The 27,767-nt window shown below is 44.1% G+C and overlaps 1 protein-coding gene across 2 annotated transcripts in view; it reads right to left on the bottom strand.

Annotated features, from left to right (window-relative positions):
• KLF3 (KLF transcription factor 3) overlaps positions 1-23,844 on the bottom strand; it is a 43,674-nt gene extending 19,830 nt beyond the window's left edge. The window contains exons 1-2 of one of the 2 annotated variants that reach the window (XM_081924598.1): positions 23,482-23,844; positions 1,724-1,818 (exon numbers count right to left, since the gene is read on the bottom strand). In XM_081924598.1, coding sequence (XP_081780724.1) covers positions 1,724-1,780 — 57 coding nt within the window. In that variant the 5' untranslated portion in view covers positions 1,781-1,818; positions 23,482-23,844. Of the gene's footprint in view, positions 1-1,723; positions 1,819-17,465; positions 17,485-23,481 lie in introns of those variants that run through there. The other variant, XM_081924599.1, reaches the window with a different exon arrangement.
• Positions 23,845-27,767: the final 3,923 nt, after the last annotated feature.

Below are 27,767 nucleotides of genomic sequence, written 5' to 3' on the forward strand. Positions count from 1 at the left end.
TCGGAAATGTCCCCCACCTCCCACAAGCAGAGTGTTTTTTAAAATTAAAATTAAACCAAAAGCTGAACACTGTTACTGGATATTTTCTAACAAACATTACAAATATCCATGACAACTTTGTTTCAAAGTGACCCTTACATCTTGTATAACCGCTGGCAGGAATATCAGCAGCCAAACACACAAAGATGATCTAATTGTATAAGCTTTTCATTACCAGCAAGCCTTCACATACAATCCTCTATTCAAATTTTCCCCTTTGCGACTATTTTCCAAGTACACAGAGGCAAACAAAGCAAACAGGCTTATGGCACCAGACTCACCCTAGAACATCCTAGACCGTAAGCTCATTTCCTTGAACATTGCCAATGTGCACCCTTCTCTCCTACAACCTCTGTGTGGCTCAAGCAGAAAATCTCAAACATCGACAGTAGGAGAAAACATGGGAAATGCAAGTAAGGCTAACAGGACCAAATGCAGAAAGAGAAAGACTTAAAAAGATGCAGAGACCCCCCGTGCCCTTAATAGCTGATGCTCAGCATCACTGCATCGCCAGGCAGGAAAACTGAACCTGCTGAATTCCTGCCTGTTAAATACACAGAACCATGGTCAGGGAAAAGGAGGCTATCCTAACTAGTCAGTGGCTCTCATGGGTGGGGCGCAGTGATTTATGTTTGCGCTTAAGGTAAAGGTAAAGGGACCCCTGACCATTAGGTCCAGTCGTGACCGACTCTGGGGTTGCGGTGCTCATCTCGCTTTACTGGCCGAGGGAGCCGGCGTACAGCTTCCGGGTCATGTGGCCAGCATGACTAAGCCGCTTCTGGCGAACCAGAACAGTGCACGGAAACGGCGTTTACCTTCCCCCCAGAGCGGTACCTATTTATCTACTTGCACTTTGATGTGCTTTCAAACTGCTAAGTTGGCAGGAGCAGGGAGCGAGCAATGGGAGCTCACCCCGTCGTGGGGATTCAAACTGCCAACCTTCTGATTGGCAAATCCTAGGCTCTGTGGTTTAACCCACAGCGCTTACTTTACTTCAAAAGCAGCTCAGGGGTGTTTGTGGGAGTGTCGTTTCTTCTCCTGTGAAAATGATCCCTCTGGAGATTTTGCACTCTGCAACTTTCCTGGATACCAGCATTTCCAAAAAGCTTCCCCATATCCTCAGGTGTGCTTTCCTGTAAGCAGTGGGAAGCAGCCTACTATGCACCTGACACCTGTTCATTTGTCTGTGTATGTGTGTGTGTGTGTGTGTGGTCTTTTTCACTTTGAAAGAACCTGGTGCAGAAAGATTCTGTCAAGGCAAAAGAAGGTCCTTCTTCCTTAAATAGAAAATCAGAAAGTACATGGATCACAGGCCCTCACAGCCTAACTCTGCGATTCAATTAAAGTTTAGGGGGGCATGCTGTGAGGTAACTACTGCCGCAGGAAGTGCCGACAGCTAGGAAGGCTGCAGAGCGCTAGAGAGATGTTTAATGGAAATAAACGCACATACAACTCCTGCCCATTTTGTGATGATTAAAGCTGAACTCTATGCCCACCAAAATTCTGAAGAAATTCAAAAGGCCCCTGGTTATGAAGGAGTAAAAAAACCAAAACAAAACAGGAGCCTCGTTTGCAAGGAAAGAAACGATTTGTGAAATTGGGGACAGGGGGCACGTTTCAGCAAAGAATGACTAGAATATAACCCATGACAACAGAAACTTTAAAAAAATGTTTAAATACTAACCACTGGAACGGGTTCCATTGCTTCTTGTTTGATGGGGACAGGGTCAAACATTAGCATCTTCTTAGTCAGCTTTACTTATATTGTTGTGCAGGACTCTAGAAACACGAGGGGGGAAGCAAGAGAGGGTTTTAAGAAAAGACAAAGCATGAGAAAGCTGTAGAATACTCAGCTCTTAAGTGAACATATTTTACATTACTGCGCATAGGAGTTAATTGCATGTACGGCATGCAAACAACTGGGCGCAGCTTATTGCTATTGGAAAAAACAACCCAATATTGGGAGCAGGCGTAGAAGCATGAGTCCCCTCTCAACTGTGCTTGGGCAAGGCCTGCAGGCAAGTAATGCATGCAAAACACCATTATTATCTCCATAATCCTTAGAATAGCTCTATACCAGGGATAGGCAACCTTCGAACCTCCAGATGTTTTGGACTACAATTCCCATCATCCCTGACCACTGTTCCTGTTAGCTAGGGATCATGGGAGTTGTAGGCCAAAACATCTGCATCTGGAGGGCTAAAGGTTGCCTATGCCTGCTCTATACTTTAAAAATTGCATTCCCATCTCCATGTAGCCGCTGCAGGTGCCTGCAAAAAGCTAATAATGGCATGCCCAAGACCACCTATTAAGTCTGACAGTGAATCTTCGCAGCTTATCCTCAGAAACTCTTTAGGGCGACACCACGTATGAAGTTGTGCGATACTGTATTAAAACTTCAGGAAATTCCTTTGCATTTATGCTATCACGAGCACTACTTTTTGGCTTCAAAGCAAAAACACATCTATGTAACAACAGGAAATATGTTATCAAGTACAGAAACTTGTTTTATTTTTTAAAAGCTGCTAGAAAAAAACATGAGTCCTATTATCAGGGGTCAGCAAACTTTTTCAGCAGGGGGCTGGTCCACTGTCCCTCAGACCTTGTGGGGGATTGGACTATATTTTGAAAAAAATAAATAAAAATGAACGAATTCCTACGCCCCACAGAGATGCGTTTTAAATGTAAGGACACATTCTACTCATGTAAAAACATCAGACAGGCCCCACAAATAACCCAGAGATGCATTTTAAATATAAGGACGCATTCTACTCATGTAAAAACATCAGACAGGCCCCACTAATAACCCAGAGATGCATTTTAAATATAAGGACACATTCTACTCATGTAAAAACACACTGATTCCTGGACCGTCCGCGGGCCAGATTTAGAAGGTGATTGGGCCAGATCCGGCCCCCGGGCCTTATTTTGCCTACCCATGGCTTATATGAACCCCACTCCCAGATGTTGAACTATTTGATGTTTTTATCCAGATTTAATTCAGAATAATTAGCACAACAAGCAGCTACAAATTACCAAACACTCTTGCTTCTATTTCCTCCACATAAGGGAATGCATTCATCACACAGAATGTCCTGCTCACGTGTTCGGTGTCCGCAATGAGGTCTTAAAGTAACACACCTTGTTTATGGGGGAAATCCTGTACAGTTCCTTCACATGCTGTTCTGTCAGCTGGAAAGCCTTTGCATCTGTCGACATTTATCCTAAAGTCTGGAATTGATTTCTAATACCACCTAAGAGGCAGTTTAAACTAGGGATTAGATGATAGACCTCCTGCTGGAACTTCGATTCTAGGCTCTGCATGAGCTGTGAACTCACCGGGAGAGCTCAGGGCCTCAGTTTCCAAAGGTAAAATGGGCATGAACAGTGCTTTGTAAGGATGACTGAAATGCACCACGGAAGCAATAACTGACATAGCTCGAAGGAGCCAAAGATGAAATCATTTAACTGTTTGGCATGAGATACAGGCTGTAAGATGTAAACAAGACAGTTTCACTTGATTCCTGTGGGACAATCTCAGTATTCCAGAATAGGACTGAGAAATACACACCAAATTTTACGATTAAAGGTAAATACTAGTAATCCTCCCTGCTCCCCAAAACCAATGTTAATTCTCCTTTAATTGTTAGGATGGGCCCTCAAATAAGAAGTCCCAGTTGGCATTGCCTAAGCTCTGGGTAACAAATCTTACGAATTCTGTATCATTTCCAATTCACATTCCTGTAGCTCAGAGCACGCAAAACAGTTGTATTCAGACAGAATACAGCGACCGTTATTTCTGGAAAGGAAGAAATTCCCTCTCATGTTACAATAGCGGGAGCTAATTAGGAAAGGATCAGCAAAATGAGAGCTAAATCAAGCTTCAGAATTGATGGCAAAATTATTTCTCAAAAGGAAAGCTTTTATTAAGTAGAACTCAGTAATTGTGCTCGTAGCAACTGTCAAGAGCCTAACACTGCCCTCAACAGGGGGAAAGCTACTCTTAATATTATACGTCGCCCATCTCCAGCTAATTATAAAAATAAAATTGCTTGTATTAAATATCATCAACAGTTGCCAAACTTGCCAAGAGTCAACAGGAAAAGCATTAAAACAACAGGAGTTAAAGGAATAATGTTATGGATGGAGCAGAATTTTTTTACATATTGGACCAATGAAATATTTAAATAGGGCAGACAGTATGGCCACTTATTTTAAAGACATGAGAAGTAGTACTCAACATGTGACTTGTTAAATCAGTGGTGGACTTTGGTCTTTAAAATTTCAGTGCTGCCCTGTGCAAGGCCAAAATTGGATGCCTCCCCACCTTTCAGTTATTGTTGCAAAGTCCTGCAATGCGCTCTCGTGCTGGCGCCCAGTGCACACTGGCCAAAATCTGCCCCTGTGTTAAATAGATAGGGCCATTAAGACAGTTCAGTAAAGCGTGGCAGCTTAACAGTGACACAACTGCTGCCTAGAGAAGGAACTTCTTGCTTCACTTTTAAGCCTTTTCTTTTGGTCTTCCTTGGTGGAAAATGGTGATTGCTGCCAGTGGTGTAGTGTGGGTTGTCAGCACCCGGGGCAAGGCAAGTAATTTGCGCCCCCTAACCCGTGAATTTGCGCCCCCTAACCGTAACCCCCAGATGTTGCGCCCAGTGCGGCCGGCCCCCCCTGCACCCCCACGCTACGCCACTGATTGCTGCCCCATAGGAAAAAAAAGTCAGATAGCCAGGATTTTGGTGTAGCAATTGGAGAGCAGTACATCCACCAAAAATAAAATAAAGCAGCAAAGTCAGAGCCTGAGTTTAGATCACAAACTCCTATTTCATACAAACAAAGGTAATTTACTTCCTTTGGTTTGTAAACATTTTTAAAATTACCCTGCCAGTGCAAATAAGATATATCATTATTATTCCCAAATTGCAGTGGCGGAGATTGACTTATGTCAGCCATGCATGGGATCTATAGCACCCCCATTCAGGATATTTTTTGTGCCCCATAAGCTTTTGTTAGCATCTAAATAAAGTATGCCTTCTTCAATTTTTATTTTTTAGAAAAAGCACATTGCCAGACTTAAGTCTTGCCGAATTGTGTGAATAAGCACTAAGGAAACAATTTTTTTGAAATGTCAAAAGGTTATCTTTAAACTCGTATGAACATTACATATAAACCCCCATCTGCATAATATTGCAGGTGGTTCATATTTTTTCCTGAGGCCTCAGGTGCTGAAAATACACTCAATACCTTACTTAATCCTGTCCTAAATAACATGCAAGTTCTTAAGTGCGACACTGTCTGTTTGTATCCATAGGTGGCGCTAAAAATATGCAACAAAGAACAATCCATTGGGTATTGCGGTAGATTTCACTGCAAGCATAGAATTCAACAAGTCGTTTTTTGAAATTCTCTCTGTATTTTGCCCAATGAATCAAAGGGAGCCTTTTCAAGGTAGACAGAGGTTCCGAAGGAAACGATACAAATGGTGAAAGACACAACACCTCTGGAAACCAGAACATAGTGAACACTGGTAAAACACTGAGTCAATCCCATAACTGCTTTGGGTTTTAAAAAAACCCCAAACCACCACCTAAGGAAGAGAGAAGAGTTATAACATAAAATGCCACAAGATATTTTGTGTTCTTATATTGTGATTTTATGAGACCTGTGGTTATAGGGTGGCATAACAAATTTAATAAATAAAATAAAACAAGAATAAAGAGGACAACACAAAAGCAATTAATTTCAACCAGATTATTCCTAAACTCCTCTCCCAAGGACCCTTTGGCAGGAGCTGGTAGAGAAAGGGAGGCACTAAAATTTTCTGGTGTACACTGGGACAGGTTTGCCAATTGCCTTGAAAGGAAAACCTATTCTTATCTTTCACATTTATTTGGAATGAGAGATCACTTAGGACAGGCATTGTGCTATCCACGGCCAATTTCAGGTTAGGCGGACATGAAGGCATAAGTTTCATTATCACCTTTTAAGTTTTGCCTGATCAAGCAATTTAAGGTTGCAACTATGGAGCACATGACATCTTATGAAAAATTACAGGCAAAACTGATTAAATGCAGTGCCATCTGCAGCATTGTAATTCACAATTTTTTATTTTTTTTGCTGCAGCCCCAGCTTACTGAGCCAACCCTGTCCTAGACAAGATGCAGAGCAATGAATTCAGCCTAAGGATCAAAACACAATTATTTATAGTACTGCAGATCCTGACTCAAGATCTCAAGCATAGGATTTCCCCGGTGCTCTAACCCCAAATGCGTTCCCCTTAAGGTAGCAGATGCTAGGACCTTAAAACATGCAACACATGTGCTGTGTCACTAATTCTCCCCTCCCCATGTAAGAAAAAAGTCATGCTCCATCAAGTCATATCCGCTCACCCACAATGATAGTGCTTTAAATATAACCCTTGCCAATAGCTTATGGTTTTGCTAGGTAGATGAAATTCTTTGATGAACAGACTTGTGAAGATTGTTTCAGCCTCTAAGAGTGGCTTGAACTTTTGCACTTCCGTCCTCTGTCGAAAAGTTTAACCACCTGAGCTATACAAAGAGGACTTTTCTTCAGTTTCAGTTTCTGCTTTTAGTAATGCAGTGCAGTCTACAGACTTAGGGCTGGTTGATACAAGAAAAGGGTCTTAGCAATGATTATTTATACCCATGGAACACCAATTCACACATTTCTCCAAGTTTTGGTAGGAATCATGCGGAGGCCATTGGCAAAACATGAGATTCTTTAATGGGTTGTATTTTTCACCAACGGTAAGCAGAAAATGTTTGGCTCAGGCCAGGCCAAGTAGATTCCTTGCATACGTCAGAAATATTAAGAGCTCTAACTCATTATGGCTGACGTGGAAAAACATTCCTAAATGCTTATTTGGTGGTTTCAAGCCAGCTATCAGTGCTCATAATTGTCTTTCCAAGACAGAGGTAAGGAGTAAATCTTACATCTCTTTCCTTTCCAGTCCCATATTTACCAGAACCACCATCTACTTTCTGTTGAGGTACTAGATGGAACCTTCCATGAACTTCGAAAGCAAATACAGCAGCTATTGAGACAAAAAAACCTGTAGCAACATGGGAGACTGAAGAATGAGAGATGTATTGTTATTGACAATAGTACTGATAAAATGCCCCAATTCACAAAAAAAGTATTTTTTAAAAATGAGATCCAAGTAACTGAACAAGGGTAACTATATAAATAACTGAATTGTACCAAGGAGGACAAAAATGTTGAGTATTTTAGCGATAGTTATCTGGTAAAACAGTGGAGTTTTACCACCGTTCCACCAAAGAAGAGGAACCAAAGAGGAGGAACAAGTGGGAAAGAAGATAAATTAAGGAACTACATTAATGATATTCTGAGTATAGCGTCCAGTCGTAATGTGTCAATTTGCTTCTCTGTACACCGAGAATTCATATATTGCATATTTTGCAAGCCACTATATAAGGTAAAAAGGTAAAGGTACCCCTGCCCGTACGGGCCAGTCTTGACAGACTCTGGGGTTGTGCGCCCATCTCACTTAAGAGGCCAGGGGCCAGCGCTGTCCGGAGACACTTCCGGGTCACATGGCCAGTGTGACATCGCTGCTCTGGCGAGCCAGAGCCGCACACGGAAACGCCGTTTACCTTCCCACTGGTAAGCGGTCCCTATTTATCTACTTGCACCCGGAGGTGCTTTCGAACTGCTAGGTTGGCAGGCGCTGGGACCGAGCAGCGGGAGCGCACCCCGCAGCAGGGATTCGAACCGCCGACCTTTCAATCAGCAAGTCCTAGGCGCTGAGGCTTTAACCCACAGCGCCACATATATATATATATATATATATATATATATATATATATATATTAATTGTTGGAAGACAAAGCAGCCACAACAACCACCTTTAACTATCTGGGCCACCACTTCAGAGGAGGTGCTTAATTTCTACAAATCAGACAAGCTAATTTTGCTTTAAATATTTTATATAGGTAGAAGTATGTAGGCTACATGTAATATGAAACTACATAACTAGCAATGATGCAGTAAGCAAACATTCGTGTGTGTGTGTGTGTGTGTGTGTGTGTGTTAACAAGCCTCACAGTTTTATTTTCCAGCCTCCTCCCAGCTGCTCCACCCTCTGGACCTTTGCCAAGGCAACTCGACTTGTCCAAACAGGACACACTTTGATAAAATTTTCGCTCACACCCTGTCCTTCGGTGAGGCTAGTGAAGCAATTGATTTCTCCATGCAAATAAGGACAGGTGCACAGTTAAAAGTCCAAGCAAACTTCTAAGGCACTTCCTGGAACTGTAACCTACTAGAAAAGAGAGAGAGCGTGTGCCAAGGAACCTGGATAAGGGAAATATAATTTATGCACTTGATTTAAAAAAGATTAATCTTCCGACGGAGTCAGGACATGACCCAGGCAAAGTTAAGTACTTTGGAGCATGCTCTGACTTTTCCAGCATGGAGATCCTATTGATTTCAGCAGCTGAGATTTCAACAAGATGTGTTATGTCTCCTTAATTTCAATGGAGAGTTGGACTCAAGTGGAATTTACTCCCGAGGAGGCCTGTTTAGGATTGCACTGTTAAAATGCTCCAGACATATTTTCATGTTGCTGTTGCTATTTATATAACATTCTATACCCATAGATCTCAGGGTGGCACACAACATAAAATGACAATATACAGAACACAAAATACACAATTTAGACAAAGACAACTCAATAGTCCCCCCTATTTTGCCTCATCAAGACTCTATTTGTTTCTTCCTGCATGGATTAGCTTGGTTCCAAGCTACCTGAAAGTCTTGCTTTCTACCACATGCATGTACCCATCCTTTAAGATCTGTAGAGAAGGGACTTTATGGGGGCTGCTGCCTTCTAGCAGCACAGGACACAACAGGGCTTTTTCCGTGGTAGCCCCCTGTATCTGCAACTCCCTGCCCTGAGAGGTTAGAGGGCTTTCTCCCTCCTTGTCTATACAATATCTGCAGCTCTTGAAGAACCTTTTTGCAACAGCTTTTGGTTTTACCGCTTGTTAGAGTGGGGTGTGTCTCTTTGCAGAAAAAAAATACGCTCCCTTAGGTTTAATGCTGCCCTAATGCTGTGTTATTTTGCTGTAGTTTAGTTGACTACAACACAATTTGGCTGACACAGATGCCAGCCCTACACCAAGTCTACTCAGGCAATATTATTTATTACAGGACCTAATCAACGTTGTCCACGTCAGGAGTCCATTCGCCTGCGAATATTCCAGTGTGAAATATGCAATCACCTGCTGAGAGCACCTTTTGCATTACACATTGGACAAGCAGAAAAGTCTATACGCAAAAGAACAGATGGACACAAATCCAGCATGAGAAAGGAAATATTGAGAAACCAGTGGGAGGTTATTTCAGCCTCCCAGGACACTGTGATCTTAAGTTGACCACATCTGAAACCAAGAAACTTCAAAACGCATCGTGAAATTACTGGATTACAATACATCAAGAGGTTCAGTGCCATCACCTTGTGGACTGAACTGGCACAACATATATTTTTAATCACACTCCCAAGTATTAAGTGGCCTACCAATGCCAACACATAAACATAATTTTATTTGTATGCTGTCTTTCCACAGTTCAAACCATGTTCAAGGCAGCTTACAGAATGGAGAGAAAAAACACATAACTGCAACATAACAAAAGCAGTCATTAGCAAGAAATAAACGTTAAAATACACAACCCAACTCAACCATTTCCGCATAAATCATCACAAGATCTGAAATAAAGATACAAAACACCCAACAGCAACGACCCCCTGCCAACTAAACCCTCCAAGCAAGAACCCCAACCCAGAACGTCCGACCCATCAACAAATATGAATGACCAGCATTAATAACACAGTTATCCCTTTCTCTACTTGTCTACATTTCATTTCCTTCTGATCTGTCTGCTTGCAAGTCTCTCCCTCTTTAAATCTGGGTAGCACTTCGTAAATCTGATGAAGAGGACCCTAATAGTCATGAAGACTTATTCCATAGCAAAGTGGTTAGCCTTTAAGATGCCAGAAGGCTCTTTATTTTCTTCTTCAATTTCTTCTAGAAAATATACACTCATCAAAAATGCTGATGGTCTCTAAATGCACAAAACCTTTAAATGCTCTGATCAGGCTTATTTAGTAGCACTGTAAATGTTCTGCTACACACAGGAAGAAAATTCAGGACAACCAGAAGGAGACACAATCTTGGTAAATATGTGGTACAGCCTGCTTCTAGGAAAGCAACCAGATATAGTAGAATAGAGCGCAGAGATCCAGCATCTACACATTTCAAGGCTATTCACCATTCATGGCTTGGTCCATACTATGTGGAAGGGGAATGCTGAAAAACTCGCCTTAATCGGCATTTCCGCATGTAAGCAGGGATAAAGAAAATATCTTCCAATGGTGCTGGGAGGTTCCACTTATGGTTTTAAAAACTTGTGCCCCAAGTGCTGATGGAAGAACTTAATTTGGGTTTCCTAAACTCTTCTGAAGTTTCAAAACTTCTAACATCTGCTTCCACTATCTCTGGTTTCTTATATCTCTAAGGCTACAATTCCAAGAAGGTGTTCCAGGAAGTAAGAGTGCTTCCAGAATGACGACTCCTAGAGCTACCTAGGCTCTGCAATTCTGGGTCACTGCACTTGTTGAAACGACGTCTTTTTGCAAAGAATGAAGAATGGTGCTACGAGCTACACTTGCAGAGATTGTGCTTCTTCTGTTCCACCCCTTAAAAAAAGTAAACTTAAAAAAGTAAACTTTTTTTGGAGGGGGGAATTCCAAAGAAATAGAAGAGCATAGGAGAACAGCAATTTTATAAATCAGTGGACACAGAACTGAAATAAACACCTTATGTAGAAGCACCCTAAGTCCCAGTGAAATCAGTAGGATGTATTTATGAATATTTTTAAAACTGAGCTGTATCTTCAGAGGTTAGACCACAATTTAGTTTTTTCCTCCTCTGCTGAGAGAAGGCAGTGCCTGCACACTCTGCCCCTGCCTATTTGGTGTCCAGAAATGGCCCCATAGAAATCAGACAAAGAGGAAAAACAGGTTAGGATTCCAACTAATCCTACCTAAGGATATTAGTGTCAAGTCAGTTGAGAAAGCACAACCATACAACCAGAACTACTACTGTCTCTGTAGGATTAACATATAAACTTTAAAGAGTCAGGACTCACATGAGAGATGTGCTGTTGTTTTTAAAGGTCCTTTTAGCACCAGACCATTCTATTCCATTTCAATTCAATATTTTTCTTAATAAAAAAAAATTCTATGACCTAAACCCAGCAGTTCACCATATATAGGATTTGGGTTAAAATTCTTCAGGGTATCTTGGAAAAGGGTACAGAGCGGGTAAAATAAAACATTTGCCTTTTCTTTGTAACTTGGGTCTTCAGCACGTGCTACGATGCTGCTGTTTTCACTCAAATCTTAACAGTTAACTATATTAAACTTCACATTTGTATCAAATAGTTATTGAATCAGTACAGGGTGGAAATGAAGAGTAAAATAACTGGGTCTATGATGAGGGAAATAGGGTTGTGAATCATCATCATCATCAACAACAACAACAACAAAAAGAAAATTGACACTGAATGACTGTTTAATAGACGAAAGAACTCTTCATATTACCAAAACCACAGAATATGTGTCTTTGCAAGCTACTTAACAAAGTAAGGTAAAGGTACCCCTGCCCGTGCGGGCCAGTCGTGTCCGACTCTAGGGTTGTGCGCTCATCTCACTTAAGAGGCCGGGGGGCAGCGCTGTCCGAAGACACTTCCAGGTCACGTGGCCAGCGTGACAAAGCTGCTCTGGCGAGCCAGACCAGCGCAGCACACGGAAACGCCGTTTACCTTCCCGCTATAAAGCGGTACCTATTTATCTACTTGCACTTAGGGGTGCTTTCGAACTGCTAGGTGGGCAGGAGCTGGGACCAAAAGATGGGAGCTCACCCAGCCGCCGGGATTCGAACCGCCGACCATACGATTGGCAAGTCCTAGGCACTGAGGTTTTACCCACAGCGCCACCCGCGTCCCTTACTTAACAGAGTAGTAACAAGCAAAAGCTACCATGTTAGATAGCTATTAGAATTTCTTTTCCACACCAATAGCAAAAGAAGACTCACAAAATATGAACGTGTTCCTCAATGGATTGGCCCTGCTGATTATGTTTGGCTCTGACTGATGAATCAACTAAAGCTTTAGTTGATTAATATACCCAGTATAAATTGCAGGCACAAAAAATAAAATCTGAGAAATTGGGAGAAAAAGCAGGAAATCACAGAGGACTTTAGTCTGCAACAGGAAAACGTTTCACGAAGACCCCACAAGCCTGTATTCTATTTTATGCGAAACAACTTTTAGCCTTACGAATACAAATCTGCTAGCCGTATACAGGAATGGTATGGTAAAGAATGTAATGAAGTTGTGATACAGTCACACTCCGATGCCTGGCTATACTAGTTATTAATTCTACTATGATTTAGCAGTTTCCACTAAAACAAGCCAGTGCAATTGCTATCGCCCCCATTTTTACATCTAACTAAACTTCACCGAGTGCCTCCTGCCATGGGACAATGTGCTCCCTTATCAGAGCAGACCCTTATCTGCCTTCCTGTCTCAGCGACTTCTTTCAGAGAAACAGAGACACAAAGTTGAGCAAGAAGAAAGAGCAGGCTTCTGAAAACAAGTGAGGTATATATAATGGCATGACAGTCTTTCCTTTCCAAGCAGAAGTGAAAGAGCAGCTTTTTTAAAGACTCAACTTTTTCCAAAAATAATAATAAAATAAGGACAAAAACACAGGAGATGTGCACAATCTAGCTGCAGCGACTTGAAGGGTATAACACCCAGCCCATAACAGGAGTGCTTCTGTTCAAGGATTCAGACCACCTGGAAAGGGAGCCTTGCAATGAATGATATTCAGGTCTTGGGACAGGCCCGTGAGGAGGAAGAAAAGGAAAAGACGCCTTTCCCACAACATTCGTCAGAATACTTTCCCCAGCCCAGTGGAGTGGGGTGGAAGTTTCTGGAGTGTACGAAAGAAGAGAGGGGCAGGTTTTAAACCCTGTGATATACATCCCATTGACCCTCTACTCACCTTGTGGAGACTAGGAGAAGTCAGCAACCTAAGCAGGTCACTTAAGCATCATAGATTTGTAGAGCTGGAATGGACCACCTGCAATGCAGGGACTCCTTTCTTTCCTCCCTTTCCTGTCCTCCTCCTTTTAATTTACAAAACACTTGGAGGAAGAGTCCCCCCAAGCGTGCACAAATCCCTATGGTATTTTTTGATGGCCCTATTCGGCTTCCAAATTGGGGATCTTTGATACCCAGCCATATATCATATCGTATAATAAAATTACAAATCCCAGTACGTAAAGATAAAGGGACCCCTGACTATTAGATCCAGTCGTGACCGACTCTGGGGTTGCGGCGCTCATCTCGCTTTATTGGCTGAGGGAGCCAGCATACAGCTTCCAGGTCATGTGGCCAGCATGACAAAGCCGCTTCTGGCGAACCAGAGCAGCACACGGAAACGCCGTTTACTTTCCCGCCGGAGCGGTACCTATTTATCTACTTGCACTTTGACGTGCTTTCGAACTGCTAGGTTGGCAGGAGAAGGGACTGAGCAACAGCAGCTCACCCCGTTGCGGGGATTCCAACCGCCGACCTTCTGATCGACAAGTCCTAGGCTCTGTGGTTTAACCCACAGCGCTACCCACGTCCCTAATACAAATCCCAGTAGGCAGGCCTAACAGATAGCTCTTTGAGTCCCAACCAGGATTTCTACCCCCTAAAAAACAACAACAATCAACCAGTCGCTCTTCTAGACACTAAGGCATGCCTATTAAACCATGCTTAATAAATCATTGTAGGGCCTGGCCCTTAGGCATCATATGTGTAGTCCCCCTTCTCGGAAGCAAATTTCCCCCTCCCCTCTTAACTGAACTATACATTAGCCAGGATTTGAAACCAGACTTAAAGGTGGTTTTGAACCCTGTTTAAGCAGTAACCCTGGTTTAGTTTAAGTCAGTAAGGGTTTTTATCAATATAAGGGCAAAAGAAGCTGTCACCACCAACAGCCCCCAGTCCTGAACTTTCCCTGCACAGTTTGAGCCCACTCTCCCCCTCCCTCTCCCCCTGCCTGTTTTCCTGCTTTCTGCATTTTTGTGGCCTGGCCCAACCCTGTAACTCTCCAGGAGGAGGAAAAACCAGCTCCCCACCCACCCACAGCAAGCAAATTGCTATAGAAAAAAAGGCATTCAGGTTGGGTGACAAGGCCCACCAGCCCTCAAAGCAGCCTTCTTTCCTAGCCAAACACGACACAGTTACATGCACAGGTATTCGCTGCAATCTGCATAAACTGGTTTGTTTCACCCAATACTCACAACCAATCCACTGCAAGCAATTCAAAATATTCACACACCCCAGCCCCACCCCATGTTTACTCAGAATGGTGTCCCTGGCCCAATCAGAACTAATTCAAGGTGCTTTCAACCAATCACATTGCTGGTGCTGCGGTTAAAGAGACAGGAGCGTAGCCAAAAGGCTGCCTTGAGAGCAGCTGGAGGAATAGGCAAGTCAAAGGGAGGGGAGAGAACTGAAAAGTTCCAAAAGGCACAGATTTCCTTTCTCGTAGCTCAGAAAAGCTCAGCCCACCGCCCAGTCTTGATATTTCTGCCTCTGACACCTCCTTGACACTTTGCCCTCCCCAGTGGCAGACTTTGGTGATGGCGCCCCGAGCAAGGTCAAAATTTGGTGCCCCCTCCACGCAAATATTTCTTATTTTCACAAGAATTCCTTTGGGTATGGTTGCTTTTTTAGGGTTCTTCCCAGTAGGTACCTGAATCAATATAGGCATATTATTATTATTATTATTATTATTATTATTATTATTATTATTATCATCACACCCCTTCGTCTTGATGCCCAGTTTGGGGGAACCACCCGCACAACCCCTAAATCCAGTGCTGCTCTCCTCCTCCACTGGTAATCTAGCCTCACCATCTCTCTCATCACCCAGTCCCTAGTTTTTCTCTTCCTCTCCACCACCACTTAAACACTGTTGTCTGTGTCACGTGTATACAGTGGTACCTCTGGATGCGAACGGGATCCATTCCGGAGCCCCATTCGTATCCTGAGTAGAACACAACCCACGACTGTGGGTCGCGATTTCCCCCTTCTGCGATTGACGTCATTTTGAGCGCCTGCGCATACGCGAGTGGCGAAACCTGGAAATAACGTGTTCCATTGCTTCCGGGTCGCCGCGGAGCGTAACCCGAAAACGCTCCACCTGAAGCATATTAACCGGAGGTATGACGGTACGTGTGTGCCTCTGGAGTCAAGTATGCTCTGCCTAAGGTGACCTGTGGCTCCACCTGCTGCTAGCTGGTCTCTTGGTACACTGTGTCCCCTTTGCCCAGCCAGCTCCAGTGCAAAGCTGCCACCACTATGGCCAACATATCAATATAACCCTTGTGGTTAAGGAGACAGGAGGAGGAAAAATTGCTGTAAATGGGAAGGGCTGGAGATTGGGAGCTCACAGTCCCACGACCACTCATATGATCTTAACAGAGGATAAGTGTATGTCTATCGCAACAATATGTGAAAACATTTATGGGAGTTTGGACTTTTGGATCTGAGCAAGATGGGAAAATCAGAAGGGAACATTACATGTGAATTGCGAAAAATCAAACCAGGGAAGAGGAGGAAGAAAGATGATGGGTATGGAAAAACGATTAAATAAGCTTTTTTGTGTGCCTCTCTTCAGAGAAGCAATTTGGTCATTCTCTGATGTGCCAAGGCTTTTAAACTACATGCTCACCGCATGTACCAGACAGTCACACACACATAATTTCCATTATGGCTAACCTTAGTATTTAAAATATGCAGCACTTCTAGCGTTCTGTTTGGCTTACATAACTGTTAGGATAGCTACCCTTGGAATACATCAACAACTGTTATTAAAAACCCTATAAGGAAGCCCCGGCACTAGATGGAGCCTTAATACAGGCAAGAGTTAAATTTGTTCCTTAACCCTGCCAAATGTCAAATTATGAATTGGAAGCAATAAACCTTGAAATGAAAACACAAAACTTTAATGCCGGCTACACAGAAGAGTTTCCTGCTGGTTAGAAGCATTGGCTATTACAATAATCTGTCTTTCCAAAATATATGACTTAATTATAAAGTATGTCTCAGAAATTATGTATCTTTGACTTACAATGAATTGCAAAATCACCTATACTTCCAAACATTAGCTTCAAATACCTGATTTTAGTTCACTGTGAAGAATGGTCCTAATAAATAAATATACAAAAGTCCAGTTATTTTTATTTTAAAAAAGAAAAGGCAATGGCAGTGTAATATCAAAGGATGGACTAGGTTCATATGTGATCATTAAAACGACCCACTATGTTATGCCTGACTAAAGCATATACAAAATTAGCTACTTCCCAATATCATGGTTGATTAACTGGATTAAAATAGTGAAGCAAGGCGATAGCCTTCAAATTTCTAAACTCTAAACTGGTTCCCTGACCAGTATCCACACTATGGAAGGAACTAGTCAGGTGTAGCCAACATAGTGCTGTCCAGATGTTGCGTATCTCAACTCCCATCATCCCTGACCAATGTCCATGTTAGCTGAAGGTGAAATCCAAAAGATCTGGGAAGCACCAGATTGGCTACCCCTGCATAGAATTCAGGCGAGAGTCACAGGCTTCATTGCTTATCTGCCTCAAATTTATTTGCCTATAGAAAGCTTATCACATGGGGGACGAAGTATTTTTAGCATACCCTTCTCCTTAATATGCTCATAGAAAATGAGCAGCAGGTTCTTTTTAAAAAGGGGAGAGTGCAGGAAGGTGTATTTAAATAGGTAACCTCCATCTACATGAATTGGTATGATCCTAGGAGACTAAAGTACATGTCTTTTTTGAATTTGCAGAGGGCTTACAGTCTAGTATTCCAATCCTTAACACAGAGGAAGTACAGTGGTACCTCGGGTTAAGTACTTAATTCATTCTGGAGGTCCGTACTTAACCTGAAGCACCACTTTAGCTAATGGGGCCTCCTCCTGCTGCCGCTCCACGATTTCTGTTCTCATCCTGAAGCAAAGTTCTTATCCTGAAGCACTATTTCTGGGTTAGCAGAGTCTGTAACCTGAAGCGTATGTAACCTGAAGTGTATGTAACCTGAGGTACCACTGTATAGAATATACAGTACTAAGCAGACATTCCCTTTTTAAACTTAGAGCTGCTCTGACAGCTTGTAAGGTACAGCATTTCAGCTGATGATTTTGTTGGTCTTTATTAACATGATGCACAATTTTAATATTAACCCAATCAGAAATCTAACGTATTTGCAGGAAAGCAGGGTTTTTTTCCTTTTTGCAAATAAAAACTTACCAAAAGATTAGCTTCTGTTATATACACAAATAAGTTTGTGAAATCCATACTTCTGAGAAGAAGAAAATGCAAAATACCATAAGTGTATCTCTAAGAAGAATGGGCACAACAACCTAAAGTTACTAAATTTCCCACATTGATCTCAGTTGGAAAGAGTGGGCAATGCTTGCTTGGAATTAATGGAACTGAGGGAATATTTAACTTCGGCTAATTGTGCCATATAAGCCCCAATCCAGATCTTATGACATGTCATTTTGCATGACCAGTTGCACCAGAATGTGGTTGCAGATGTGCAGCTAAATGAGCATCCTGCTGAAAGTAGTATCATGCAGGTAGTTAACATCTGCATCCAGATGTATATCTAATTTACATCAATGGCCCCCATTCCAGCAAATGCTAGGCATGCAAAAAGCCTACTTCCATGCACAAACCTCCTTATCTGGGTAAATACAGAATACTAGTTAGCTGTGAAACGATCCATCAGTAGTAAATCCCAATAATAATAATAGTACAGATGGTCAAAGTTCTCTTTCTGAACTTCCTCTTGGAACATTTTCTTTCTCCCTCTTTCCCTTGTGAATGCATCCTTGATTCACAATCGGATACATTATTTCGTTCAAACGAAGAATGCTTAGTTTTTCGCATTGCAAAGAGAAATTGTAATTCCCTGCTTCACATGCAGATTAGGAACACTTCCATGATGTGCACAGAGATCTGTTTTACTAGGGTTTTAAGTGAAAATGCTGGACAGTCATTTTCCACGAGTGGTTTGGGAAGATGACACACTGCCTTGTGGCAGAAGTTAAATTATGGAGTTAAAATATAGTGTGCTTCCAAGCACTATTAATTTCCCAATTCTATGAAACATTTTGCTTTGGGTAGGGGTTAGGTTTCCCCCATCATGCCTAAAATGATGAATGTGAAAGGCTTTGATCACTTGAATGTATTTTACATATTTTAAGTACCATTTTTATCACCACCATGGAAAGGTAAAGCTTAACCAAAACTATGATGTTTCCTAGAAAAAAAAACCTTCCAGAACAGATGTTAAATTTACATGCATTAGTGAGTGGTCTGCTTTTTTTTTTAAAAAAAGAAAAACTTTTAACATTCAAGGATTTCAGTGAAACTACTTCCAATTCACACCACTGCTTCCCTCCCCTTCTGAAGTCTCAAAAACCTGTACCTCCCCACTCCCAGCAAGTATCCTTAATTGCGCGCTGTGGCACAGAATGTGGGAGTTTAAATGCTAACACAGGCTCCTTGTGACATAACACAGGCTGCTTAGGCAATCGCTGAGTGTGTAGAGACATGATAATTCGCTGGGTGGAGAATGGGAGTTGTAGGGCAGTGACAAGGGGTTGTGGCTGGGCTACTGATCTACCAGAAAACAGCCCGAAACAGGAAAGAGCACACATATGCTACTTGGAATGTATGACGCAAACTCCAGCCTTGAAACAAAGAACAGGAAACAGCTCTGCTGGCTGGGCTGGAAAGAAAGCACAGAGAAACATTTGGGTGGCCTTCCCTGACCCCGATATTCATGTGCAGCTGGGATTTCACAAACAAACAAACAAACAAGCAAGCAAGCAAAGTGGGTGTAACTTGTAAAGTGCTTGGTTCTCTGGGTGTGAAAAAAACAACCTGTCTCTATATCGCAGACCTGCCCTTGACAAACAGCAGGCTAATATCTATATGGGACAATATAACCACTGAGATATGAAAGCTGGGAGCTAAATGGCACCTTAAACCTAGGTTATGGGTGCCGCAACCGAATGTCTAAAAGAAGAATACAAGGTTGAAAATGAATGAACTGCAGCTAAAATCTCACATTCCTTTTTCACATGGTCTAGTCCTCACCTGAAGGCTGCAAACCAACAAAGCCATACTTCCCCTTCCCGCCCCCCTAATATTCTTCTGAGGGTCCCTTCTCCAGTCCTCAGAGAGTGGCTGGAAGTGGAGAGGCAGAAAAAGGTCCTCCTTTCGCTCCAGCAGTGGGAGTTTTAATCTGAAATCTTAGGCGCAGTACAGCTCCCAAAGCTCAGAAACTGCTTGCGTTAATGAAATTCCCTATTGCAAAATGCCCCTAGAAAAATGGGAGTTTCAAACGCTGACCACAACATGCAATTTCCTTCGCACCCACCCTTTCCAGACAGCTCGGAATAATTAACTCTGGACTTCCCATGCATTCTCCTTTTTTAAAAAAAAATTCTGAAATGCAAACACAAACTTTGTTATCAAGGGTGGAGGTGGACTCTTGCTCCCAATAAAGTATCCCCCTCCCCCAAAACCAAAACAGCCATTATTTTATTGCACTTTCTAGCCTCCTTTCTCTACTTGTACAATATCTCCTTAGTATGAGAGACAACTACAAACAATCTGGAGCTCCAGTAATAGTGCCTAAAATTTATTGAAAATAAAAGTTGATGCACCAGACAGGAGCCTGGTTTGAATGACATGCAAGCTCAAGTCACTGCGTACCATGGCTCTGTAGGCTGCAGAGTGAGGCCACTTTTGCTACCCTGGTTTTTCTCCTGCTGTGCTAACCCATGTCTTGGCTCAGCGTGTCAGCTGAAGCCAGACTCATAGTTTAGTTCCCTCCAGACAAACCAGGAGCTGTAATTAAGGTTTGTCCTATGGTTTATGGCTCATGGTTTGCCTATGAGAGCTTGGTCACGAGCCCATGTTTTAATGAGACGCTAAGGCAAACCATGGCTTAGCTCAGCAGCAAACAACCAGGGAGGATCAAAGTGGTGGTTGCACTAAGTGGCATACAGTTGCACTAAGTTTAGCATGTTGCATGAGCCAGATCATTGTAAGACGAAAACACCAGGACATACGGCGAGCTTATTTGGATATCTCAATAAACCATGGCTCAATAATGACAAGAATGAAGAGTCAGAAAGTCCTGGATGCTGGTTCCATTTAAATGACAAGTTGAGACCGATCGAACAAATGGTGGTTTAAATTTAACCATGGTTTGTTTGAAACAAACCAACTTCAAACCATGGGTTATGAAACTGTCTTTGTTTGAAAGAAAATAAAGCACAGTTTAATCACATTAGAAGATCTGGATGTGATGCTAAAATGCAGTTAATCAAAAGCAAAAACTTCCAACTCCTCTTGGAGTTGGGGGGAGCAAAGGGGAGAGGGGAACCATAAGTGTCCAAGGCTTGCTCCCATCATGATAGCTATGGACCCGCAGATGGGCCACAAAAACCTCCAGAAAAATACCAGTTGCCCATTTTATATCTGGTTGATTTCTACATATTATACTACTTTATATGGCATTCATATTTCACATATTATGAACTAGATCAGTAGAACAGGTCATGTAGCCGTCTACTATGCCTGATGCAAGGGCAGAATAAGGATGTCCTATATTCTCTTGACAAGCATCATAACAACCAAGTTGTGCAGATTTGAGTCTCAATCACTAAACTTGCTGCTACAGATTCCTCTTAACACTAGTCTAGTCTCTGTTTGGACCCATGGTTGGATATGGTTGCTCCTAAAAGACATGCATTTTCTAATCAGAACATCAGTTTTCAAATTTTCTTCAGAAATAGGCACAAACTCTATTTACTGTGCAATTCTATAATGTTTACTCAGAAGTACCACTGACATCAATGGGGTTTTCTCCAAAGTGAGTGTGCACATAGAATTACAGCCTTAGGGTGGCACAAGTCTGCCCCCTCCGCCAAAGAAATAACATTCTGTGAATGTTACTAGTTTATAATAACTTTGGTGTTTGCAAAAACAGGAAGGCAGAATAGTAGGGCACACTTACAACCAGGTCTTCTATTATTATTATTAATAATAATAATATTTATCATACTACACAACTGTCATTCTCAGATATTATCTTGCTTTTTTGTTTATCAGTATAAAATTCAGTCAAAGTAAAAAGTCTGCCTAGATACCTTTGCTTTGGTGAGGGAAGGGAATTGGAGAAGAGTTTATCTGAAAGCATTCATATTACAAAACTGACCAACACATTTTAAAGCCTAGCGGCCAAAGTTAGCTTGATGTACATTATTCCTAGGTCAAATTGTTGATCTTAACCAAACCCAAGTCTGGATCATGCAAGCAACTCATTAGGCAACCTATGGGAAAAGTTCTCAAAACTATGGGAAAAAAGTTACACCGCAATTTTTTTGCCTTTTATAGAAAATAACACTTTTGTGGACTCAAAATGTTTCAAAGTACTGCATCTATGCAAGGTTCCGATTTCTCCAACCACCAGACAAAGGTGAGCCCTGTGAACTGTGGCACTTCCTGCCACACACACAACTGTGCAAGAGATGCTGCACACACACGCACACACACACACACACACACACACACACACACTTCAGTTGAGAGACAACTCAGCATAAGAATAAAAATTGACAAAGTGAGAGTTTATGAATTGCTGCAGTAAGAAGAAAGCTAAATGTTAATCTAAATCGAAGTGAGTTGTCTGGTGAATTTTAGCACAATTTCCTAAATAAAAACTGGGGCTAAAGTTATGTTCCATATGGAAATTAATACAAACATCCAAGATAAGCAGTAATGTTTTAAGCACAAAGAAAGCAACTTTCAGGAAGGAAAGAAGCCAAGTGCTGGTGTCCCTTTCAATTATTCACACTTGAAGTCATGCACAAGACTCTCTTAAAAAAAATTATCGCCAGAACCTAGATGACTTTGGAAAGTGTGTGAATGTGTTTTTTTAAAAGAACAATAATATGGGTATACGCTGCTCTCTGTGAGCCATTGAAGATAAAACATGGACAGGCTGCTCAATGCAGTTATTCAGCAAAGCAATTATTCTTGTTGTAAATCAACTGAAAATACACATGACATCTCCATGTCAAGACAAGCATGTAATAGAAAAAAAAGCAACAGACTTCATGTTCAAACTTACGTTGTGCACATTAAGTTTTCTTCCCCAAACAGCAACTAGACTGGTGATTGAAATAGATTTATCCCCTTCTTTTCGGGTGGTGGGGGGGACAACCTCTAAACAGTAGAACCTTAAGAGAACTCGCATTGCATATCAATGTTACTTGACTAAGTACAGAACCAAAAAAAGCTATACAATTATGTTCTCTTCTCTAGCTTGGTATGTAGTGTCTAGAAACGGACGTAATTCACACATCTTGATATATGCTTCTCATTTTCCCTTTCTTGCTCCTATGAAGAGATAACAAAAGCAGCAACCCCCTGGTCAACTGACACCTTAATTATTTAAATGGCAGTTCTCCAAGGATGTTATGATGCAGGGCTGCCGTTTTGTTTTGAGCATCCTATGCAGCGAAGCCCGAAATAACGTTAAGGAACGCAAAGAGACATGGAGCAACGTCCTTTCCCACTTGGGAGGGAGAAGAAAAGTATCCCGAGTCTAGTTAGCGGCGAACTCTTGTCGAAAGAAAGCAATCCAGCAGCTCCAGGTGTTTTCTTTTTTAAAAAGCCCCTCAGGAAAGCTGCGGCAGATGGGATCTTTGTTCGACGGCTCTCCTCCCCAGCAGCTCCAAATGACAGGAGGAACGGTTCGTGTTTCAGAAGACGGGGAACAGAAAAGCAAGGGGGAGACACACAGACACGCATCCACCGCAGATCGGGAAAACACACGGGAACGCCAAAGCTGCGGCGTTCCTTCAGCTCACGGGGCAGCGGCGACTCCAAATGGCAAAGCGCCTCTCCCCCCCCCACCCCCGGGGGGTGGGTCATGGAGACAGATCCCAGGACCACCACCCCCCGCCGCCCCACAACTTTTGCAGCTGCACAAACACTCTGGCCGAAGCGCCCCCAAGTCCAATGGCCGGGCCGGCGCGGGCGCCCCCGCTTCGCCAAGCAAGAGCGCGCGCCCAGGAGCCTCTCCATTTCCCCCCTCGCTTGAGGAGCACCTTCCCTCCGGCCTCCCCGCTTCCCCATCCCTTCTCCCAGACACCTCTCGGCCACCACCAGACACGTCGCTTTCCTCAGAGCCGCCGCCGCCACCTTTGCCTCCTCCCCTTCCCTTCGCGCGACTTACTTTTCTCCCCTCTCTTAACTTGTCCAAGAAACCGAGGCGACGACGCCACCACCGCAAGAAGTTTGCTGCTTGGGTCGGCGGTGCTGTTGTCGTTCTGGCTGCTAGCGGGAAAAACCCTCCTTCCCTCTCTTTTTCCGCCCTCGAGGGGGAAACCCGGGGGTTTCTCTCTCTCTCTGCCGCTTGGCCGCAGGGGCGCTTAGTCCGTCGGCGGCGCGTCCGTCTGTCAGCCCGTCGCGCCTCTGCCCTCGCCTTCTGCTCCGTCTCTCTCCTCTTCTTCTTCCCCCCAGCAAGCTCCAAGGCAGGCTCCTGGCACTAGGCAGCGCTGTCACATGACGCCGGCGCCGCTCGCTCTGCCAGGCTCCCTTGGCCGGCGGGGTAGCTAAGAGGGCGGGCAGGAGGGAGGGTCAGGGAGGGGCGCGCGAATCACTCAGCCAGCCAGGCGGGCGAGGCGGGCGAGGCAGGCCGGGCGTGTCCCCTCTCCGCCGCGCTGGGGCGGAGGCCTCGGCGCACCGCAACCCGAGTCAGGGGTCGGGGCGAGGCGAGGCGCTCGCTGGCACTCCGCCTCCCTCCCTCCCTCCCTGGCGCACAAACAAGTCGGGCGCGCACCGACTCTTCCCTTCCCCCGGGAGGCAGATACGAGAAGGCGGCGCCTCGCACAAGTTGGCCCCTAATTACCCCCCTCCCTCCCTCCGAGAGAGAGAGAGCGGGAGCCGCCCCGCTGACAAACTCGCCCTTCCAGCTGCGGCGCGCTTCGCCCGCCCGCTCCCTTCCCTTCCCTTCCCCGTCTCTTCCTCGTCCCTCGCCGGGGCCAAGAGGCGTGTGCGCCTCTGGCACCCGGCTCGGCAGGGAACGCACGCAACGCGCCCTAGCGCGCGCGCCCGCCCTCCCTGCGAGCGAACCTGCCGCGGCCAAAAGCAGCAGCAGCAGCGACCCCACCCCAAAAGAAAGGCCCGAAGGGAAGGAAGGGAGGTGCTCGCTCGCTGACAGAGGAGGAGGGAGGAGGAGGACGAGGCCTCAATTGTCTCGGGCACGAAGCCCAGAGTGGACGGCGCCGGCTTCGCGCGTGGCTTGGTTAGGGCCCCGGGCCTGAATGAGGGGTTGTTGTCCTGGTTTAGTCAGGGCTCAGCTGGGGCAGCTTGGGGCGTTTTAGGACAGGCCATCTACGTGGCACTTCCGCTTCTGACTTAAAACGCAGCAAGCCAGGGATCGCGTCCAAAGCCGAGGTCGCGTGTAGTCAAAATACCCTGGGTGCAGTGGAGGCTGGGATTGCCAAAGTGTCTTTTCCCAGATGCCCGACCCCTTGTTTGTTTTGTTTTTATGCCAAAGCTGAACACGCACAAATTGAGTGTGCAGAAGTTGTGGGCTTGCTGGGTAATAAATGGGTGCTGCCCCATAAGCAGCTGCCGGCAGTGGGGCCAGCCCCATTGCATAATTCTTCTCTGTGGGGATGTGTTGGCCGCTTGGAAAGTTTGCAGCATAGCCCCCAACCTGTGGCAAGGCGGTGCTCCCAACCATCGCGCTGTGGCAGAGTTGGGGATCCCATGGTCTTCCACTTATCAGCCCCAGCCAGAATGGCCAATAGTCTGGGCTGCCTGAGGTTTCCCAGTGACATTTGGCAAGCCGGATTCACCACCTTTGCGTTACTGACTGGCTACCACCCCAGCCAGTTGCCTGTATGAAGAAGTCGCCAAATGTCACATCTGAGAACAACCAGCTCCTTCAAAGCTGCACGGCATGTAAGCTAGGGTCTTTTACTCCGTGTGCTAGGGGCAAGTTCTAGGTCAGGATGTCTGAAGATGAAGACCCATGCCTTCTAAAGTGTGGTGGTTCAAGCATCTGTTCCAAGACAGAGAATGTGTGTTCAAGTCACTCCATTAGACTTTAAAGTTCCGATTCCAGAAAATAACCATTGAGCTTTAGAGCACTCCAAGAGCACCATCAAGTAAATCACAGTGTGCTCCAATAACATCATTGACTCTCCTGGACTTCTCAGAGCCATTGGAACCTGATAGAAATTGTATCCTCCCGGGCTGCCTTGCTCAAATGGGAGTAAGGGGCACCATAGTGCGGTTCTGTGCTTTCTGCTGCTTCACCCCATGGCCGCTGGCTTGCAGGTTGCTGCAAGGTCCCATCTTGCCCCATGTGCTATTTAACATTAACGTTAAATCTCTGGAGCAGCTGAAAATCTGGGGTGTGGTGACATCCAACATGTTTGCAATATTCAGCTCTGTTTCTCCTGTCGTTACAGTCTTGGGATAGCAGTTGAGTTTCTGAACAAGTCTGGGCTGTGGTTATTGGGGGGATGATATTATTTGAGAGTAGGTGTGCAGTTTGTTCTGCATTGCCCTTTCTCACATCAGCCTGTTCTTTCATTCTGATAATCTTCAGAGGCTCTGTTTCATATGCATATCCACCAGAGGTTTAGGCAAGTGGTTCCATAAGATAGGGTCTTATCAGAAGTTATTCCTGTGTTGCGAAATTTCCTCCCAGGGGAGATTCTCATAGCTTCACCCTAGCACTTCACTGGCAAAGCTGGGGGCGGGCACGGCAGGTGGTGGGGGGGAACGACAGCACATAACAACGTAGCTTACATTCCTTCGATTTATGGGAACATTGGCTTCTGCTGGACACAGAAGTTGGATGGGAGTGCCTCTTCCTTTTCTGCACACTCTAGAACTGTTTTAATTTGAGAAGGTAGGCCTTCAGAAGTTCACAAGGGGTAGGTGCTGCTGCCAGAGTGTACGTGACGGTCAATTTGGGGTGAAGAGGAAAGGGAGAGATGGGCGTGAGGATGAATGAGCAAAAACAAACATCCTGGGAGCTCCCCCTCCCCCTTTTTTTAACCTCTTGCCATCTCATTTCCCCCAGCCATCCCAAACACGAATGGACCACATTCATCCCTTTCTCCTTGTGGGTCTTGAGCTCCCATCTCCTAAGGGAACCTTTGCCAGTTGCTGCTTTCAGCATCTGTGGATGCCTTTTTGAGTCCAGGCTGTGTCTGCTGGGCAAAATACTCCCTGGATGGGTCATGAACCCTTGTCCGGGGAAACAGAGGCAGACTTTGGTCTTTCAGATGTCAGCAGCACCCTGTGCAAGGCCAAAATTCAGTTCTCCTCACCACCTCTAACCTTGTATTCTGCTCAATTCATCATGTCATAGTTGCGGTGCCCAGCACCACCCCCTGGGCTCGACACCCAGTGTGGAGGAACCGGTCGCGCTGCCCTAAATCCGCTTCTGCAGGAAGGCTATGTGAGCTCTCTGCAGTCATTCTGCCCAGGGAGATGTGTATCGGATGCTCAGCTATGTATCTTCTCTTTCCTCCCCATTGGGTGTTGTGCTCATAAATCGCCACTCCTGGTGTAAAGGAACTTGAAGATTAGTTTATCGTTGTTCTGTCCTGTCATTTTGTTATTATGCCATGCTTGGGTCTTGTTGCGATGTAAACTGCTTTGTAGCTCATTCTGTGGACGGGCAGGGTATGTTTTAAATGAATAAAATGAATAATTCCGACAGAACATGTAGTCCACTCCTAATATTGGTTGATCAGTGGGAGAATTCACGAAAGCCAATTGTCATTTCCCATGTGGAACAGTGATGTCAGAAATGATGCCATTGCTTCTTCCCTATAACATGGAAGGTTATAAATTAGGAATATTTAGATTTTGTGACTTCCTAATCTTGATTTGTACTGTATCTGCGGTTACCACTTCACTATTTCAAAAAGAAAGAACACAGAAAAATAATTTATTCCAGTCATAGGGTAGGTTTGCCTGATTTCTTTTTTTACAGAGAGTTTTTAACGGCATTTTGCATTCACCTTATGATAGCTATCTAAATGCTTCCCAGCTATGTGGATGGTTCAACAACATGTGACTTCAGCTCAACTTGATTTTGAGGGCAAAGTTCAAAACATGCACAGAGAAATGGTTCTGATTTGGGAAATCTACTTGTAACCTTTAGTCAATGTTGTTTGTATTCTCTCCCTGGCAGAACCACTAGGCATAGTGATTTACCAGTGTAGTTTTCTGTGCCTACTTTTGTTTTATTCCCAATGTGTACAGGGTGATTATAAAAGGTAAATCCCATTTTTATCTTTGGGTAGCCAATGTAGTGTACAGGGGTTAGTGTGTTAAGAGTAGGACTGGGAGATCTGTGTTCAAATACCCAGTAACTATGAGTCTTTTAGCTCAATTTAGCTTACAGGATTGCTGGGAGGTTAAAGTGGGGGAGACCATATATATAACTATAGATTTGATAAGCTAGAAGGTTTGATAGAAGTGGAAAAA

This window comes from Podarcis melisellensis (genome assembly GCF_964234715.1).
Source record: "Podarcis melisellensis genome assembly, chromosome: 9".
NCBI lineage: Eukaryota > Metazoa > Chordata > Lepidosauria > Squamata > Lacertidae > Podarcis > Podarcis melisellensis.